At 42.4% G+C, this 17,914-nt stretch overlaps 1 protein-coding gene across 2 annotated transcripts in view; it reads left to right on the top strand.

Moving 5' to 3' along the window:
* Positions 1 to 17,203, top strand: part of DHX15 (DEAH-box helicase 15) — a 40,604-nt gene extending 23,401 nt beyond the window's left edge. For both annotated transcript variants that reach the window (XM_018565571.1, XM_018565570.1), the window contains 5 exons: positions 2,693 to 2,884; positions 8,254 to 8,376; positions 9,944 to 10,134; positions 12,774 to 12,943; positions 16,916 to 17,203. In XM_018565571.1, coding sequence (XP_018421073.1) covers positions 2,693 to 2,884; positions 8,254 to 8,376; positions 9,944 to 10,134; positions 12,774 to 12,943; positions 16,916 to 17,033 — 794 coding nt within the window. In that variant the 3' untranslated portion in view covers positions 17,034 to 17,203. The remainder of the gene's footprint in view (positions 1 to 2,692; positions 2,885 to 8,253; positions 8,377 to 9,943; positions 10,135 to 12,773; positions 12,944 to 16,915) is intronic.
* The last annotated feature ends 711 nt before the right edge of the window (positions 17,204 to 17,914 follow it).

The raw sequence follows: 17,914 nt of genomic DNA on the forward strand, positions 1-17,914 counted from the left end.
CGCTCCCGTCCGAACATCCGAAGAGTCTCGGGCGGCCGCAAAGGATTTTGGGGCGGGCGCATGCACACTTCAGATGTTCGGCTGGGAGACAAGGAGAGAGACAAGGTAAGTCTATGGAGCAGCGTGCACCCGCAGAGACTCCGTGGGATATCGGAGAAGAGGAGGACAGAGAAGTCGGCGCTGGATCGGAGACCCGCACCAGCGCTGGAGGGACATCTGAAAACCACAGTAAGGAAGAAGATGATCGGATTAAAAGGCATGATTTGAGGTAAGTCCTTACACTAACATTGGGGGGAAGGGGAAAAAAACATCCATTAATGTCACTTTTAAGAAGTGCTAAATATTGCATAAGGCATGCAAAATGGGATTTAACATGGGAAGACTTTTTGGCATTCCTTAAAGTGTAACTGTGACCAGGCTGTGGATGTTTAGTCCTATTTTTAACCAGCAGTAATTGAGTTTTAAACAAGCCCTTGCTTCAGTGTCAGCTACAAAGGTCACAACAGAAGCACTGAAAACATTGTCAATGTCGGTTTCAGCATCCCATGTTACCCTGAGGTCTATTCTCAGACAAAATTGTTAACAAAGGAAAACACTTGGTCTTTTTCTGCTGTCCGCTTTCTTAGTTTCTATTCATACAGGCCAAGTTGAAAAGCCCGATTTTAAGTACTACTTCTCTACAAGTAGTAGCTGAGGCTGAGAGTTTTACATCTGACTTTAACCATGGAAATGGATGTAATGTCTAGTTTGCTATCAAATTCTATTATACTACAGAATGTCACTTCACGGACTTTGTTGCTGCTTCCCTTGTTAACACCAGATGTAGGCAAGCAGCTTCTACATGTGTTCACCTAAAAAATCAGCATAGTGTGATCTGAATTGAGAGACGGTTATAAAAATGTCACATACAAACCTTGTTCACTTTTTTTAATATTTTCACGTCTGCAAAATTTGACTAATGGATAGTTTAGCAGATTTCTTTAAAGAGGATTTAGTTTACATTAAGGAGTGGACAGTTTGAGGTATTACTGTAACGTTAACCTAAGCGTAATCTTTCATATGACTCATTATTTTTTGAGAGGTGATCTTATACCCATTTCTCCTTCTAGTGGCTATTTGTGTCAGGCATGGCAGTATTGCTGCATGACAGCTCTGAAATAAAACTACCATCTTATAAGCTTTGACATTGGTGTCCGTGTTCTCCATTGTCTGAGCATTGGGAGAGTAATGGTAATGCACAATTTCTCTGCGGCATTAATTAGCACAAAACTCAATGGCATCATCTTAAAGTGGACCTTTACACTAAATATCAAATTCTACCAATGTATGATGATTAATAATAACATAGACAGGTCAGGTGTAAAATGCTGTGACTTTGAAATACTTACATTTGCTGAGCATTCACTTCCTGCTTTTAAAAGGGCAAAATGACATCAGTTTGCCAACGCAATGCACACTGGGATTGCCTTATCAGCAGAGCATTGCTGGCAAATCTCATCTGTATTTTCATGAGATCTCTGGGAAAGGCATTTGCCTCCCCTGAGATGCATGGTCACATGTCCTAATCGCACGTCTAGTCACATGTGCCAGGAAGTAAAGCAAGCTAATAACCTGCCCTTAGTAAACATGGCCACTGTCAGAAGACTGGGGAAGAAAAGCGAAATAAGGTATGCAAAGAATACAAAGCCGGCAATTATCTAGAAGTATGTGTTTTGTAGATTGTCATTACTAAACATTTCTAAAGGTGTGTGTGTTGTTATTTTAAAGATATGGGTAAAGGTCCACTTTAAGAGTTGCTGTACACAATTGGTGTATAAATAAGAGTTAGTGGATGTAAAAAGTCTACACACCCTTGTAAAGGAATTGGACAAAAATAAATCAATTTTTCCCATCACCAAAAGAACACCATACTCGCAGTGGAGCATGATGGTGGCTGCATTATGCTTTAGGGTTGGGGGTTATTTTTCAAGCTCGAACTGGGGCTTTAGTTAAAGTGGAGGGACTTATGGTCAGTTCCTCCACCAGAGTCCATTTTGGCACAAAACCTTCAGTCTGCTAAATACGTTGAAGATGAAGAGGAATTTGACCTTTCAGCACGATTTATATTTTTGAGCGTTCGTCGAGCGTAGAATGCGCTTCAAAACGTCCAGGTGTGAACGAGGGCTTAGATTGCTGACTGAAGAGACCGTTTTATGTATGTTCTTGTGTACTTTATAATATTAGAAATCGATCACGTGAATGAATATATAAACAATGTATTCCCTTTGAGTACATATTTCATTTAATAAAGTAAGTGTTTGTGTTTTTTATTTATTTTTCATGAACTACTACAAGGGAATTCTCCCCCCCCCACCCCCTTTTGATTTCAACACATTGCTCCTTTTACTTGTTTGCAATTAAATTGTTTGCCACTAACTGTGAATACCCAACACATCTATTAAAGTTCTATTTCGGCTCTGAATCCAGCCACTGACGGGAACAGTTGCCTGCTCATAACCGAGTCGCAAACATCTGTTCTAGTAAAAGTATCACTTACTCTGAGGATTATAATATAGAAAGGCCTTTCTAAACTGTCAGGATAGAAGCTTGTTTAACATGAAGAACATTGTCCCAAATATAAGTTGGGGTCATTTTTTTTTTTTTCTGGGTTAATATTGTAATGGTCTTTTTTTCTTTTTTGCTTCCACCATAGCCCCTGAAACTTTAATGCGAGCTCTGGAGCTGCTGAATTACCTGGCTGCCTTAAACGATGACGGTGACCTGACTGAACTTGGATCTATGATGGCAGAGTTTCCTCTGGACCCTCAGCTCGCCAAGATGGTTATTGCCAGTTGTGAATACAACTGTTCTAATGAGATCCTATCCATAACTGCTATGTTGTCAGGTAATAGCAGGGTACTTGTAAAGGTGATGCCTGTTTCCCTCAACACACCTTAGTCTGCAGACAAGTCACTATAGGGCTCTCGATTCCTTTATGATTTACATGTTGTGTGGAAAGCAACTGTGGTGTAGTTCATCGGTTGCTTATAAGTATTATTTCCACAACAAGCTCACAGACCACAAACAGTATATGTTGTCTTAAACTCATCACAAGTAATGGGATCAGTGCGGTACTGTTACAAACTTACTGGTTAACACTGCTGGTTTTCTGTGCAGCAGATATGCACTGTTGGTGGTCATTGAGAATTTTTAATGGTGTGTCTTGAGGGAAGAATTGTCTCGCTGTTTGTATTGCCCACATCAACCAATCAGATTCTTTCTTTATGCTTCTGTACCGCACGTTGTGAAGAAAGTTTTTTTTGCTGGTTGTGGGACACACAAACTGCCCGGGTCCCACCGTGCAGGGCATCGGTATGATTTGTTACCTGAATGGTTTACAAGTTAGGTAGTGTCTAATAAAAGTGCTAATTGACACATTCACAGCTACATGTAAAACGCATTACCCCATAAACGCATACATACTTTTATACAATCTAATGTATGCTTTGATAAGGACTTGATATTTGAATGAAATTGATTCATCTACATTTGTCAAGTTTTAATAGCTGATTACCAAGTAGCATTCTTAGTAATAGCCTTGGTTTGTGAGAACGGAACTTTCATATGTAGTTGGGAATGTCACAGCAGATACTCTAGAATGTGCGCCGTGTATTGACAGATGGCAGAGAAAGTTTTAGCAGTCAGTACAGTATGACACTTCTGAATTTAGCCTAAAAAGTCTATATAAAAAACATTGGTAACATGTTTTCTTGTTTGCTGCAGTATGTAAATCTTTTTTCTTAGCTGCATAATCCCTTATCGTTCTTTTTTTAGTGCTGTTTTTCAGATGAATCAGACTCAGAGCAGACGGGCAGGGCAGAGCTATTTTCTTAAGTTTGTCTGGAGGTGGTGGCAGTCTAGTGCTTGTAGGCAAGTTTTACACGGCTCCAAAGGGTATATAAAATGTGTCCTCTGCACAAAGTTCCCATACCATCTGCATGTCCATTTTAACAGGATTGAGTTTGCCATAAAGATTCAAATGTGATTACATGCTATACCTATTCTTGCAGAAACAATTGCCATACAAACGACTGGTATCGCAAGCTGCACAATGTTTATTCCCAAAGTCAAAACATGCTGTAGACAAACACAGGCTCCTACAACTCTAATACTAAGCGTTAGTTCACACCATATGCAGTGCGTTCCGATTATGGCCAGAACGCACTGCCTTGCATTGCGGCCGGCTCACTTTGCCGGGCAGGAGGGGGCATGACGGGCCTTTTGAAGTGAATGGCACCGTAGCCACTCCCTCCGGCCGCAATGCGATTGCCCGCACGGGATCGCAAGGCACATTGTGCCTGCAGTCCTGTGCGGTGCGATCAAAATAATACTTGCAGCATTTTGATCGCTCCAGACCGCACTGCAGGCACAATGTGCCTTGCAATCCCGTGCCGGCGAACGCATTGCGGCCGGAGGGTTTGTTTACAGAATGTTTTGACTTCTGGAATAAACAGTATCCAGCATGTGATACCAGTCGTTTGTGTGGCAATTGTTTCTGCGAGGACCAGTATCAAGCTGCAGCGTGCCTTTCTTGCCTGCACAGACAAGAGGCATGGGGCTGTGTGACCGCAGGACAAGGAATATGATCGGTTGTTTGTAAGATTTGTTTACGTACTATACCTAGTTGGCTTTTAACCTTGGACACCTGCTGTTCTCTGAAATATAATCTTTTCACCTAACTTTTGTTTTGGTCACTGCATTGAGTGACATCCTAAAATGTCACCTAAATGACAAAGTGGAGGTAATCTTGCTCTTAAAATCTATACAAATCTTAAACTTTTAAACAAAAGCATGCTGTATTGCTTAGTGTGGCCAAGATACCTTTTCATAACTAAATAAAATGTTATAATGCAGGTTTTCTGAGGGCCACTTTGTCAATAATAACAGATGGCTGCTGAAGCAGTAGAGAGGTGTGTGTGTGTTTCTATTTTGCAATAGTTAGGCTGGGTTCACACCTAGGCGTATTGAATATGCCCGTTTGTCGCGCGTTTTTTTCCCCCGCGATTCGCAGTAAAAAAACGCACGGCAAACGCGCGTTTCCGAGGGCTACTTGGCTGTATCCCAATGGAAATGCCCAACAAAAACGGCCCAAAGAAGTACATGTACTTGTTTGAGCGTAGGGCGTTCAGACGGGCGGAAATACGGAAAGGTGTGAACTATACCCATAGAAAACAATGGGATTTTCATGTTTGTACGTTTTGTAGAGCGTTCATAGAGCCTTGAACGCGCGACAAAACGTTAAGGTGTGAACAGGGCCTTAATGATGGACAGGCAGATGGTATGCAAGTCCTGCATTAGTGACCTTAAACTCAGGAGTTACATCTCTAAAATGCATTCAAGTACCCTAACGAATTAACAACAATGTATCTTATGTGTGTATCACTCTGCTGTAGATCATCAAATCATCTCTGAATTCCTGCTGACACTGTCCTTCCTTCTGGAGGGTGGCTACTTTTGTATCTCATGGCCTTGTGTGTGTTGTGAAGTAGCCACCACTCCAAGCCCATTCCCATAATGGTTTACAAGCTCATGTTTAGTTTACTAATTTGTATTGAGATTGTAGTCTATCACAGGAGTGATCTCGGAGTGGTGACTACTTTACAGCACACACAGGAGCCATAAGGAACAAGATTAGCCACCCTCCAGAAGGAAGGGCAGTGTCGGCACCAATTCAGAGATGATTTGAGGATCTACAGCCGAGTGATACACAAATAAGATGCATTTTTGTTAACAGTTCGGTTACTTTAATGCATTTTTAAGATTTAACTCCTGAGTTTAGTGTCTCCATAAGTCTCGGCAGTTGGGTCACACAAGTTGTCTTGAACCTAGTCATCAACTATATTACATACAGTGTTTTATAGGAAGCAAGTGATGAGAGTTTATGGGGGCTGCCATTGCTAACGTCCTGGCGGTCCCTGGTTCCCATCCTAGAACAACCTTGCATCAAGGAAGCTTGGTGACATCTGGACAGCTGGTCTGCTCACTTGTTTTCTAAAGGAAAGTTCAGGAGTGGCAGTTTGCATAATTCCGTAGACTTTTCCTTTTAAATCATTTTATCCGAATTTCATTAGTATTAAGAATCTTCCTCAAAATGTTTGTTTCAGCTTTCATCTGTGTATGCGCGCCTGATGATCACACACAAACATTTCATGCCAGCGATGTGTTTTAATTTAAAATCGCAGCATGTTTATTTCCCTCTCTGCTTCTGCACTCTAGATCGTCTCGGTGTGGCAGTCAATGGGAAACACTTTGTTCTTGTCATACAAGCAGGATTTTTGGTCTCCTTACAAAGTTGCAGGCATGGAAAGCTCCAGAGAGGCCCAAACAAACGTCTGGTGATCATGGTATCTTTTTAACCAGAGCCAGCGAGTTAAATTTGAACTCCGGGTTAAATTAAGTCACATTTGGAGTGGGGATCCCCTTGCCCTGGAAGGCTTAAATGCTAATTTTTGTCAAGGGGGAACATTAGCATCAATTTTCCTTTCCATTCTCACAAGCTTTCTCCCAGCTACAGGGCCATGTCTCTTTAGGCTTCATTTACACGAGAAAAGGCCGACACATACAGCTCCGTAATGCGTGCACGGCGGTTTCGGGCAGCTACCAGGAAGGACAGGTGCTGCGTGTGATTAGTATGCAGCCCATGCCCTTCTCTATGGGAGTACGTGGCCTTACGCTCACCCCAAGTGCAGGTCCGTACAGGTGCCGGTGTCCCGGCTTGGACGCATACAGGATCCACCCTGTCAGCGTAGGAGTACGGACACTTGCACCCACATGGACGTGTAGGGTGGTGTACGGCGGCTTACTCCCATAGAGAAGGAAACGTGCTGCATACGGCCGCGTACTCCCATACAGAAGGACGGGCTGCGTACTAATCATTAGCAGCACCTGTCCTTCCCAGGAGCTGCCCGATGCTGCCGTGCACATAGCACGGAACTGTACGTGCCGGCCTTTCTCGGGTAAATGAGGCCTTACTGCTCTGTTGTGGGCGCTCAGACATGTCCAATGCAGGAATGTCAGTCTTGCATTGCAAGTAGGGCCCGGTTCACACCTGGGCGTTTTACAGCGCGTTCCTATGCGCTGTAAAACACTCAACATGTGAAAACCAATAATTGCCTATGGGCATGGTTCCCACCTGGGCGTATTTTAGCACGCCCTACGCCCAAAGAAGTACAGGAGCTTCTTTGGGGTGTATTTTCCGTGCGTATCCATTAGGATACAGCCGGATAGCCCTTGGAAATGCGCGTTTGTCACACGTTTTTTTTTTTTTTTTTACCGCAAATCTCTGTAAAAACGTGTGGCAAATGCGCATATTCCGTACGCCCAGGTGTGAACCCAGCCTAAGGGTGCTGTGAGCCCACCCACTTTTCGGAGAGAAGAAAGCGTTGGCTGCTGGGGTAGTGAGGGATAGGGTTAGTAAAGGTGTGTGTTCCATATATATCCAAACATGCATTTAACCCTTGCAGTGTGGAAGGAGGTGCGCCGCAAGGTCAAGTTTTGATTTTAACCCGAGTTCAGCTTTAACTTTTCAAGTGGCACACAGACCTACGCTGGTTCTATTTCATATAGTTGGGTACTAAAACCCCACAAAAACAATGGATTAGTACACAATCGGGCCTGCAGGAAATAATGTACCTTTTTATAAAGGGGTATATACTTTAAAATAGTTGAGGGACCCTGTTGTGAATTTGACATTTGTTTTATTTTCAGTATGTAAGCACGTGCAAGAAAAGGTGCCTCTGTAACTGTAAATGACCTAAATTTACTGCATTTGAATATTTATACTACAGTCAACTACTGCCACCACCTCCACACCCCACCAGCTGTGGTTTTATGCAGCTGAATACAAGGAATAGCCATTAGTGGCCACAAGGCTGCAACTCGGTTTATAGGGTCAGGTGTGATGAGGCAGCCGTTCTGGATCATTTTATTGACACCTTGTGATTTTAATGCATACAGTTGCTCCAATGATGGCTGTCATGTTGTTACCTACAAGTATTAGCTCTTATAATCAGGTTCTCTGTAGTTGTGAAACCCTCTTGTCTTGCAGATGTGGTTAGTTGTTGATGTAGTAAGCAGCCCAAGATGCAGTTGGAGGCCAATCCTGCCCTGCCCTATGCTCTGTGCACTGACCTAGCTAGGCCTTGTTCCTCTGTCAGTGAATGCTTGACTCATCGATATGGGCATTTGTGTTGGGCCCATACCAACCTTGTTTAGTCCCACAGTGTTTTATTCGACCCACGGAAGTCAAGAAAGCTGCAGATGAAGCCAAGATGAGGTTTGCCCACATAGATGGCGATCATCTAACACTGCTGAATGTGTACCACGCCTTCAAACAAAGTGAGTTTTCCTAACGTATTGTTCTTGTCTCTGTTTATGTAATGCAAAATGCTGAAGGTCAGAAATTTTAGCCAATGGGCTTTCATCTGAATCGCATTAAAATGCCCCTTATAGACAATTTTGTTTGCTTAAAGGAAGCATGTGGAAGAATTCCAGTGTTTGGGGGCACACCACACTAATGCATGTAAGATATGTTTTTATTATAAGTTGGTGTGAAGCTGCCTAAATCAATATGATTTTAGATGTTTTATTCCTACATGGGCTGATTTGATTAACTTTGCCTCATAAAGTGTAACAAAAAAAACCACAGGCAAGGCCTTAGTCTCGTTTTGTGTATTTTACTTTATCAGCCAAAATTGCTTCATACTCGTACTACCCCTCCACACCTTTTTTATAAGAAGCATTAGTGATCTCCAGTTCTTTCCTCTTCCATCTTATTCAGGGTTTCTTGACATTTGTTCATTTGTGTTTGTTCATGTAAAAAATATGCAACCTGTATTCTTATTTACCACATATGGCACCTTACTATGATGCTATGTTAGTGGTTGTAGATACTGCAAGTCTCCCACATCACTGCATACTCTGACATACACTCACTTCTCCAGGTTTTTTGTGGGGCTGTTGGAGTCCTCCCTTCCCAGCTAAAGATAGTCGGTGCTAAATCACCTGAGAACAGGTGTTTCCATAATGCCACGACTAAAACCTCTACATACAGACCCGTCCACTAAACAGTCATGCTGCTTCTAGTGCCTATCACTAAAGAAGGTACTGCATATAATTCTGAGAGTCTGTATACGTACCGCCAGTCAAACGAGTCATCAAACTTTGAAAACATTGGCCTAGCCCTTTCATGCCAAGACAAGGGTGCTTGTAGAAGTGCATATTGATATAAGCATGCTCATTGGATTAAATGTCATGAGTACCACTTTGATGTTCCTCAGGTGGGTTTGGAGAAGTGTGGAATTTCATTTTTTACCTTTGCTTTGCATTTGAAAGGCGCACTGTTTATCCCAGCCACCTGAAGCATTTAAATCAGTGTCTGCTCCTAAGGGAAATTGCAGTTTAATTTCACTGATGCATTTATAAAAAGGTATACACAGTACCAGTTTTGATAAAAGTGGAGAATGTTAACACGAATATAAATAGTTCTACTGATGTGCGGACAGCATCACTATTTTATATATTTGCAGGTAGCTAATGATGGGCCAGTGTCCAACAGACTCCATTTTCAGCAAATGCTGCCTGGTAAAATCCTCTACTAGCTCTTGTAATATGTTCCCAGGCATTAGCATATACTACTGCTCTTTCTGCCTGTTTGTTTTTAGCTAAAGAACTGGAGCTGTCAAAGGCTCCAAGGCGGGTATAGGAAAGGGGGGCACAGGTAGGATTTCCAGTGTGATGAGTGTCCCTTTTAAACCCATTTTTAACCACCTAAGATATACATTGTTGTTTGGATCAGTGTGTTTTCCAATGAAAGTTGGGAAAGTCTTATGTAGCAAAGTATTTCGGATTTTTTTTTTCTTTCCCCTCCTCTGATCAAGGTGTCAAAATCTTCTTCTTTCCCCAGATCATGAGTCGTCTCAGTGGTGTTATGACAACTTCATTAACTACAGGTCCCTGATGTCTGCAGACAATGTACGGCAGCAGCTGTCACGAATCATGGACAGATTTAACTTGCCGCGGCGAAGCACAGACTTCACAAGCCGGGATTATTACATTAATATTAGAAAAGCTTTGGTTACCGGCTATTTTATGCAGGTACGTCTAAGCGTCTGTAGAAGGAACTTTGAATTCCTGCCTTTGAGGTTGAGCTCAGATGGGAAATAAATTGCATAAACGGTTATGAGAGTGACTAAAATCATATAACAAGGTCTTTTAGGAATTCATATGTGAGAACTGGAGGGACTTGAGAAAGTACAAGCAATTAACTCCACATAAATGGATCTTGGCCTCCCTACTGATCTGTGATATGAAGAAATTAACTCCTGATGTTCACTTTGACTCGTGCACTTGTTTTGCTTTTTCAGTCACTTGAATTAGATGAAATTACCTAGCATATGGCACATTGTCAAGTATGTCACCTCATATTTAGATGAGTTCTTCATGCACAGAAATGTATCCATGGTCTACTGGGAATTTTCCATCAAGGCCTGCTCAACATGCGCTTCTTCTGAATCATTGACATTAGCACTTCCTAATAGTCATTTTCTAACCTATATATTCAGCCCACATAACTTTACTGAATGATTATTCATAAAGGACATTTTAAATGAGGGGAAAAAGAAAAACATGGAAAATAATTGTGTCCTAGTACTTAATCAGCGCAGTCTGCTATAGCCTAAGGCGCACAAGTGGAGGATCTTGCAATCCATCTATCCCATATTTTCTGAAATTTCTTGTCACAAGCACAATGTTTCTAGATCAAACGTTTAAGAGGGAGATCAACATTTAACATGTGTTTCCATTAAGCAATAGTAGGGGGCAGTACCTGAATCCATAATCTGGCTATCCGTTTCTTGGCAACATAGAGAGCTTTCTGTATAAAGAGATTAGTATATTTATCAATGTTAGCAGTGTCCTAAACACCCAAGAGACACATCTTAGGATTCAGGGTCACAGGAGAACCCATTTCATCATGGAGAAACTGAACAATTTGTCGCCAATAATCTAACATCACAGGGCAGGACCAGAGCATATGGTAAAAGGATCCCGGGGCATTCTGACATTTAGAGCAAAGGATTAGAAATACAGATGTTCCTCACTTACCGACTTACCTGTTTTGCGACCACTTGCACTTACGACGGACCGCCGATCGACCTCCGACCTCGCGCGTCAGCGCGACGGGTCGCCGGCGGAAGTGACATCCCCCGATCTTCACTGCAGGTCTCGGTAAGTATTTCCATTGCCGGATGTACAGTACACTGTTCGGTACTGTACATCGGCAACGCTATACAGTACTGTCCTAATGCAGTACAGTACTGTATAGTGTTCCTCACTTAACGACCAATCCGTTTAACGACCTGGTCGTAGGAACGGAACTCGGTCGTTAAGTGAGGAATACCTGTATGTTTAATTTTAGATAGTCTGATAGGGGTATGATAAATAAATACGTTTGTAAGAGTAGCGCAGAGATAGGCTTATGATTCACCATTGCTTGTTCCTAGTCCTCCTTGGATGTTACCCACATCCGATTCCCATGCTGACTTCTTGGCTAGAGCAGTCCTGGAACTACTAGAGGTTTGAAGTATGTTGTAAAGAGAGGAGATCAATTTAGTGGAGCTAGGGGGCTGTAAGGGCATCTCAAAGGGGATTATCTAAAAGTGTAGATGGAAGTAAAGGGAGATGGTCTTGAGCAGCATGATGTAATTGCAAATAACGAAACATGATTGGGCAAATTAAATACCATTTGTAGGCTAGAGAAGGAACAACAAAAAACCTCAATCGTGGTACTATTGCGGCAAAATGCATCACATTGCAGCTGCGCAGACGCATACAGTTCTGGTGTGAACTAATCCTCGGCTTTGCATAATGCCTCCACAGAGTCTCGTTTTAATGTTATTAGTTTGGCTAGGGTAAAACGTTAATGCCCCTTGAAGACCTCCCAGGCCACCAAAGGGTTAGTTGTAAGGTAAAAAGCCCATTCCTCTGACAGAGAAGGCTACTCAGGAAATAGTCAACCAGAACAGGTTCTACTTTCAATGTGGAGGAGGATTGCAATGTACTTCACAGGGGTTGTGAGCCAAGAGGTCTGCTGTAAATCGTGAAATAACCCTGCCTGCCGCCTTAGCAACTGTGTCACCAGCAGCAATGGGCTGGAACACTGAGGGGAATTTATCAAACCTGGAGCAGACGGAATCTGGAGCTGCTGCCCATGGCAACCAATGAGCTTCTCTTTTCAGTTTGTTTTGTTAAGATTGGAAAATAAGAGAGAAACTGATTTGCTGCCAAGGGCAATGCTCCAGATTCTGTGTGCTCCAATGTTGATTTCTCCCCACTGGCTTTAAGCTGTCGACCACAATGTGTTGCCTTTATTCTCTTGCTCTGCTTTGGTGCAGAAAGTGATGGTCAGTTAGACGCACCATAGGCAATTTCTTTTGCATAACCCATTTGAAAACCTTCCAAGTAAATGTTCATGGGTTGAGCTGCTATTGGCTGGAAACAGACGTGTCCTTTTTATTAAGTTTGCGATTCAGGGATGGCAGTTTTGTGCTGCTACATACTGGTGACATCCCTGCAGCTGTACGAGTCTTATGATTATTGACTGGAAAGATTTCTCTGTGCCCTTCAGCAATGAAGCGTAAATAAACTTTGCTATCTGTGTGTACGTTTTATCGAGCGGCTTTGTAAGAATTATAATCCTTTTAATTCTAACTGTTGCGTTTATCTCCTCTCATAAGGTGGCACATTTGGAACGGACTGGCCATTATCTGACCGTGAAAGACAACCAAGTCGTGCAGTTACATCCTTCAACAGTTCTGGACCACAAGCCTGAGTGGGTCCTGTATAACGAATTTGTACTTACAACAAAGAACTACATCCGCACATGCACAGACATAAAGCCTGAATGGTATGTTCAAAGCCTTCAATCTATCAAAACGCCAAAGCCAAAAGTGTTCTGTTACAGATTACCAATTCTGAGATGTGGCTTTTTCCCCATTATTTTAGCTTGGTAATCCAGCCAGTAAGTCTATTATTAATGGGAACTCCAATAGGGAAGTCAGAAGTGGAAAAAGATTTGGGGGTCATAGTTGACTGCAGATTACACAATAGCATGCAATGTCAGGCTGTGGCAAACAAAGTGAGCAGAGTACTGTCATGCATTAAAAAGGGAATGTACTGTAGAGACAAAGCTATAATTTTGCCACTTTACAGTTCGCTGGTCCGGCCTCATTTGGAGTATGCGGTCCAGTTTTGGTCACCTATCCACAGAAAGGATGTCCTGGAGCTGGACAGGGTACAGCGAAGGGCAGAAAAACTAATTAAGGGGCTGGAAGACAAAAGCTATGAGAGAAGGTTGCTAAATGTTACATTTGTTCACTCTAGAAGTCAGGTGATTGTCATGTACAAATTGATTCATGGTGATACGAATATCATCGACTTTTTACTGTAAACTCCCTAAAGATAACTAAAGGCCACCTAAAACTGGAGGAAAAAAAGATTTAACCACAAGGGGCGTACGGGCTTCTTTTCTGTTAGAAAGATAAAAAGGTGGAATGCTCTGCCCTAAGAAGTGGTATCAGCAGAGTATTGCATCATTCAAAAATCATTTAGATACCTTCCTCAGAGACCACAACATACAGGGGTACAGATACTCTTAATGACTGGAACACACTCACTCCATGGACCTGGATCTTTATTCAACCTCCGATATTATGTAACTATTTTTAAATTTCCTTTAACAGACCAAGCTGTCCATGGTTGAGACTAACCATTTAACATTGACAGGGGTGCTTGCAGTGGTCAGAGTTTATTTATGTAAAACCTTCATCCCAAAGGAAAAATAACTGCTGCTTTAATTGCTTAAAAAGTGTTAGCTGGAGTTTGGGTATAATTTGTTAGTCAAGTCCATCTAAAGGTGCCCATACACCTTGCGATCATCGGACGATTTTCATACGGCGGCCCCATCCTGCCCCGCAAGGTTGGATCAGCTGTAATTAGAAGGAAGCACCTAGACGAATTGCGGTAATCGACAGCACATATTTTCCTCTAGATCGTACGAATTTTCACAACCTTGTGAAAATCGTACGATCGACCGAAGTTTTCTAACCTGCTCGTTAGTCAAAAGTCTATCGATTTGTACAGTATTTGCGGTTGTGCACTGCCCATCAACCTTACGAATATCGGACAAAAACGCGATTGCATACGAAAATCGGCCGATATTCGTAAGGTGTACGGGCACCTTTTAGTCTGCTAGTGCATCACACTACCCTCTCCGCACGGTGACAATGCTGCTGTCCAAGGGCAGCTACGTTGCTTCTCCCTACAGGGTGAAAATAAAGAAACCAAGCCTAAGAATGAAGACTAATGCAGCCACCACATTTAAGGATTGGTATGCTGCAATATAGTTGTATTTTTGTGTTTTTATTCACAGCAGTGCCTGTGATTTGATATATTTTAGTACATTTTGGGTTTTCTTTTCAAATGACACAATCTATGCTTTAAAGTGACACTAACCTTGGTAGTTAAATATTAAAAATGCATTCAAGTACCCTAACTATGACACATGCAGCTTATTTGTGTATTGCTCAGCTGTAGAGCCTCAAATCATCTCTGAACTTGTGCTGGCACTGCCCTTCCTTCTGGAGGGGGGCTACTTTTGTTCCCCATGGTCCCTGTGTGTGTTGTAAAGTAGTCGCCACTCCAAGCTCACTCCGGTGATGGTCTAAAATTTCACGTTGTATTGAGATTGTAGTCCATCACCGGAGCGAGCTTAGAACAGTGGCTACTTTACAATGCTCAGTCTTCCAGTGCCATCTGAATACAACAAAACCTGGATGCAATCTCTTACATACACTGAGGTGATTTTGCTTCCTTATACTGGAAACCTTAATCCGCAGTGTATATGGAGCCTACATTTATGCCAGGACAAGATCCCAGAGGGTCATTCTGTTATTACTTTTTAGGTGACACAGCAATTCAGTGACTGTCAGGTAATATGGCTACTACAAGAGGATTTGGACACAAAAAAAACTTGTTGCCTGCCTAGATTGACATCTACTCCCAGCATGCCTTATTTTATTTGCTAGTGTTCTAGGGCCCATGGGTCACTTGTCTGTAACCATGCAAAGGACCCTCTGGTTAACGTGTGGAGCTGTGGAACCTCCTTGCAAGAAGCACTTGATTTGCATGCTCCTTGATGCACAATATCTCTGCCCTGAATATCCTTATTAAAAATGTTACCGGGGGGCAAGAGTACTCTCCTTCCCCAGCAAAAGAGGCCTCAATCTAGGGGTCTCTCCTTCAAATGCTAAGAAGAGTTCATTACTCAAACCTTAATTTTCAAAGCCATATCTAGATCTGGACCCCACCCAGCTGGCAAACCTTAGAGTTCAAGATCCTCCGGTAAATCTTTTGGCATCAGCGGGTGCTCCCACTTTCCAAAATAGGGGCAATCTGTTAGCCTTTCCGGACACTTGAGCAACCAGCATCTTTGGATTCAGAAGGTGGTTTCCAGGGGCTACAAACTAGAGTTTTGCTCACAGACCCTCCCCAGTTCATTTCTTCCAACCTGTCTGCGTCATGGCACAGGTAGGCAGATCATTTCCGTGTGGCTAAAGGCTCATTGTCCCATTTCCTGCAGGAGAATGGTTCCTGGGGTTCTACTCCAACCTGTTTATTCTGAAAATCCACCAGGTCTGTCATAGCCTCCCCTAATCAGGGAGACTTTCTGGCCTCCTTGGACATCATGGACACTTACCTGCATGTTACAAATTTTGAAGCACATCAGGGATTTGTAAACTTTGCTGTGGGCCCACTACATTTTGAGTTTGTAGCCTTACCATTCGGCCTAGCTTCTGCACCCTGAGTATTTTCCAAGGAGCTGGCTCTTGTGCTTGCCATGCTGGGGCACATGTCCCTGGTGTTTAATGTAGCCCTGACTGTCCAGACCTTGCGGCAGTTCGGATTTGTCCTGAATCTTTAGAAATTATCACTTTAACAGACTCCTTGTTTGGAGTATTTGAGTCTAATCCGAAACACGACAGTTTTCTTGCATAGGAGAAACTTCAAACTGACCACTCTGACTTCTAACACTTCAGTTTAGAAGTCACCCAACTTTTGGACAATCCCAACTGTGAAGAGTCATTTGATCCAAATTTGGTTGGACAATGCCACAACTGTGGCATACATCGTCCACCAGGGAGGAACCAAAGGTATCACCTCAGCTGGGAGCAGGCATGGTCATACTGGACTGTCCAACACTTTTGCTTGCCAGTGGGCAAATTCTCCTGTAGGTGTCGGTATAACCGGACAGTGTTTGAATTTGTGTGCGAGGTTCAAAGCTACTGTCTCTCTCTCTCTCTCACTCACACACTCACACACACACACACACACACACACACACACACACCTATAGGGGAAGGGTTGCTTAAAGTGTCATTTTGTATCTCTGGTCTGTTACATATAGTTACATAGTATTTGAGGTTGAATAAAGACATTAGTCCATCAAGTCCAACCTATTAGGATCTCATTCTAGGAGTACCTGTACCCCTGTATATTACGGTCCCTTAATGCAGTGGCAGTGGCATAATACACATTGAGGGGAATTTATCAAAACTGGAGCAGCTGTGCATGGCAACCAATCAGCTTCTCTCATTTTCAAATCTTAACTGAGCAACCCTGAAGAGAGAAGCTGATTGGTTGCCCTGGACAACTGCTCCACATTTAGTCTGCTCCAGGTTTGATACATTCCCCTGAGGATGTATGTTTCAGGTAATGCTGTGCCATTCCAAGTAAAGTACATCAAATGTTGGTTGTATTTGATTTGAACAGGTCCTCATTTTCTTATGCCAGAGTTAACTTTCTCTTTTCCACCCTTCAGGTTGGTGAAAATTGCTGTCCAATACTATGACATGGGCAATTTCCCTCAGTGTGAAGCAAAGAGGCAGCTGGAACGGATTATTGCCAAACTTCAAACCAAGGAGTACTCCCAGTACTGAGACTGAGCCAAACGTCAGCGTTTCTCCAAAGCGGCTTATGGAGAGAGTATGGACTGATAAATTTGTATCTTATGTGATGGTTCAGTGATGGCCTTTATTTGAAAGCTTTTTAATTGGTTTTTTTTTTTCCTTTTCATGACATTAAATCTGACACTCTTTCATAAATGAAACATTTATGGCTCCCCTTTGTGTTGACACTGTAGCTTGTACTGGAAACGTTGATCAATGTTTTGCAGTTTATTGGAAGTAGTTCTATATATAACAATGTTATAAGCATTTCTCTAGAAATGTCTGAAAATGCTTCTCCAATGTGATCAAACCTTGTTATGCATGAGTTGTTGTAACTGTTGACATTCCTTTTTAGAAGTTGTGAAATGTTACAACTTGTGCATCTGTAGACCCAACCATCAGCCTCAATGTGGAGGCACTGGCTTCAATAAAGTCTATTTATACTACTTGTGGTGGTCATTCAAACAAAAGTTAACTTTACATTTACAAATCTAAGTCCTAGCATTTGTTTACATGTAGTTCTTGTTTGTGATGTCTTTATGGTAAAAAAAAAAATATTTTTATTAAAGGGAAATAGTCTTTTTTTTTTTTTTTTTTGAGTGGTTATGTATTGGTGGGTGTGCATACCATTTCACACTAGTGCCTTCATGTCTAGTAGCCAGTACCACCCCTCTTTCCACTGATGTCATGACCATAAGCTTCTGGTATTATGATTGGATGGACATTTTAAGGGTTCCTGCAGTGTGATTGATGTAGAACTTTGTCATGCATGAGATCATGGCATCCCTCCTGATAGAGATGGTGAAGGTAGGGCCGTGTCACCTGCAGTAACCGGATGGCTAGCGGAATCAGCAGGGAGAATTGGCCAGTAA

The sequence above is a fragment of the Nanorana parkeri genome, unplaced genomic scaffold (genome assembly GCF_000935625.1).
Source record: "Nanorana parkeri isolate BGI_ZX_2015 unplaced genomic scaffold, ASM93562v1 scaffold859, whole genome shotgun sequence".
NCBI lineage: Eukaryota > Metazoa > Chordata > Amphibia > Anura > Dicroglossidae > Nanorana > Nanorana parkeri.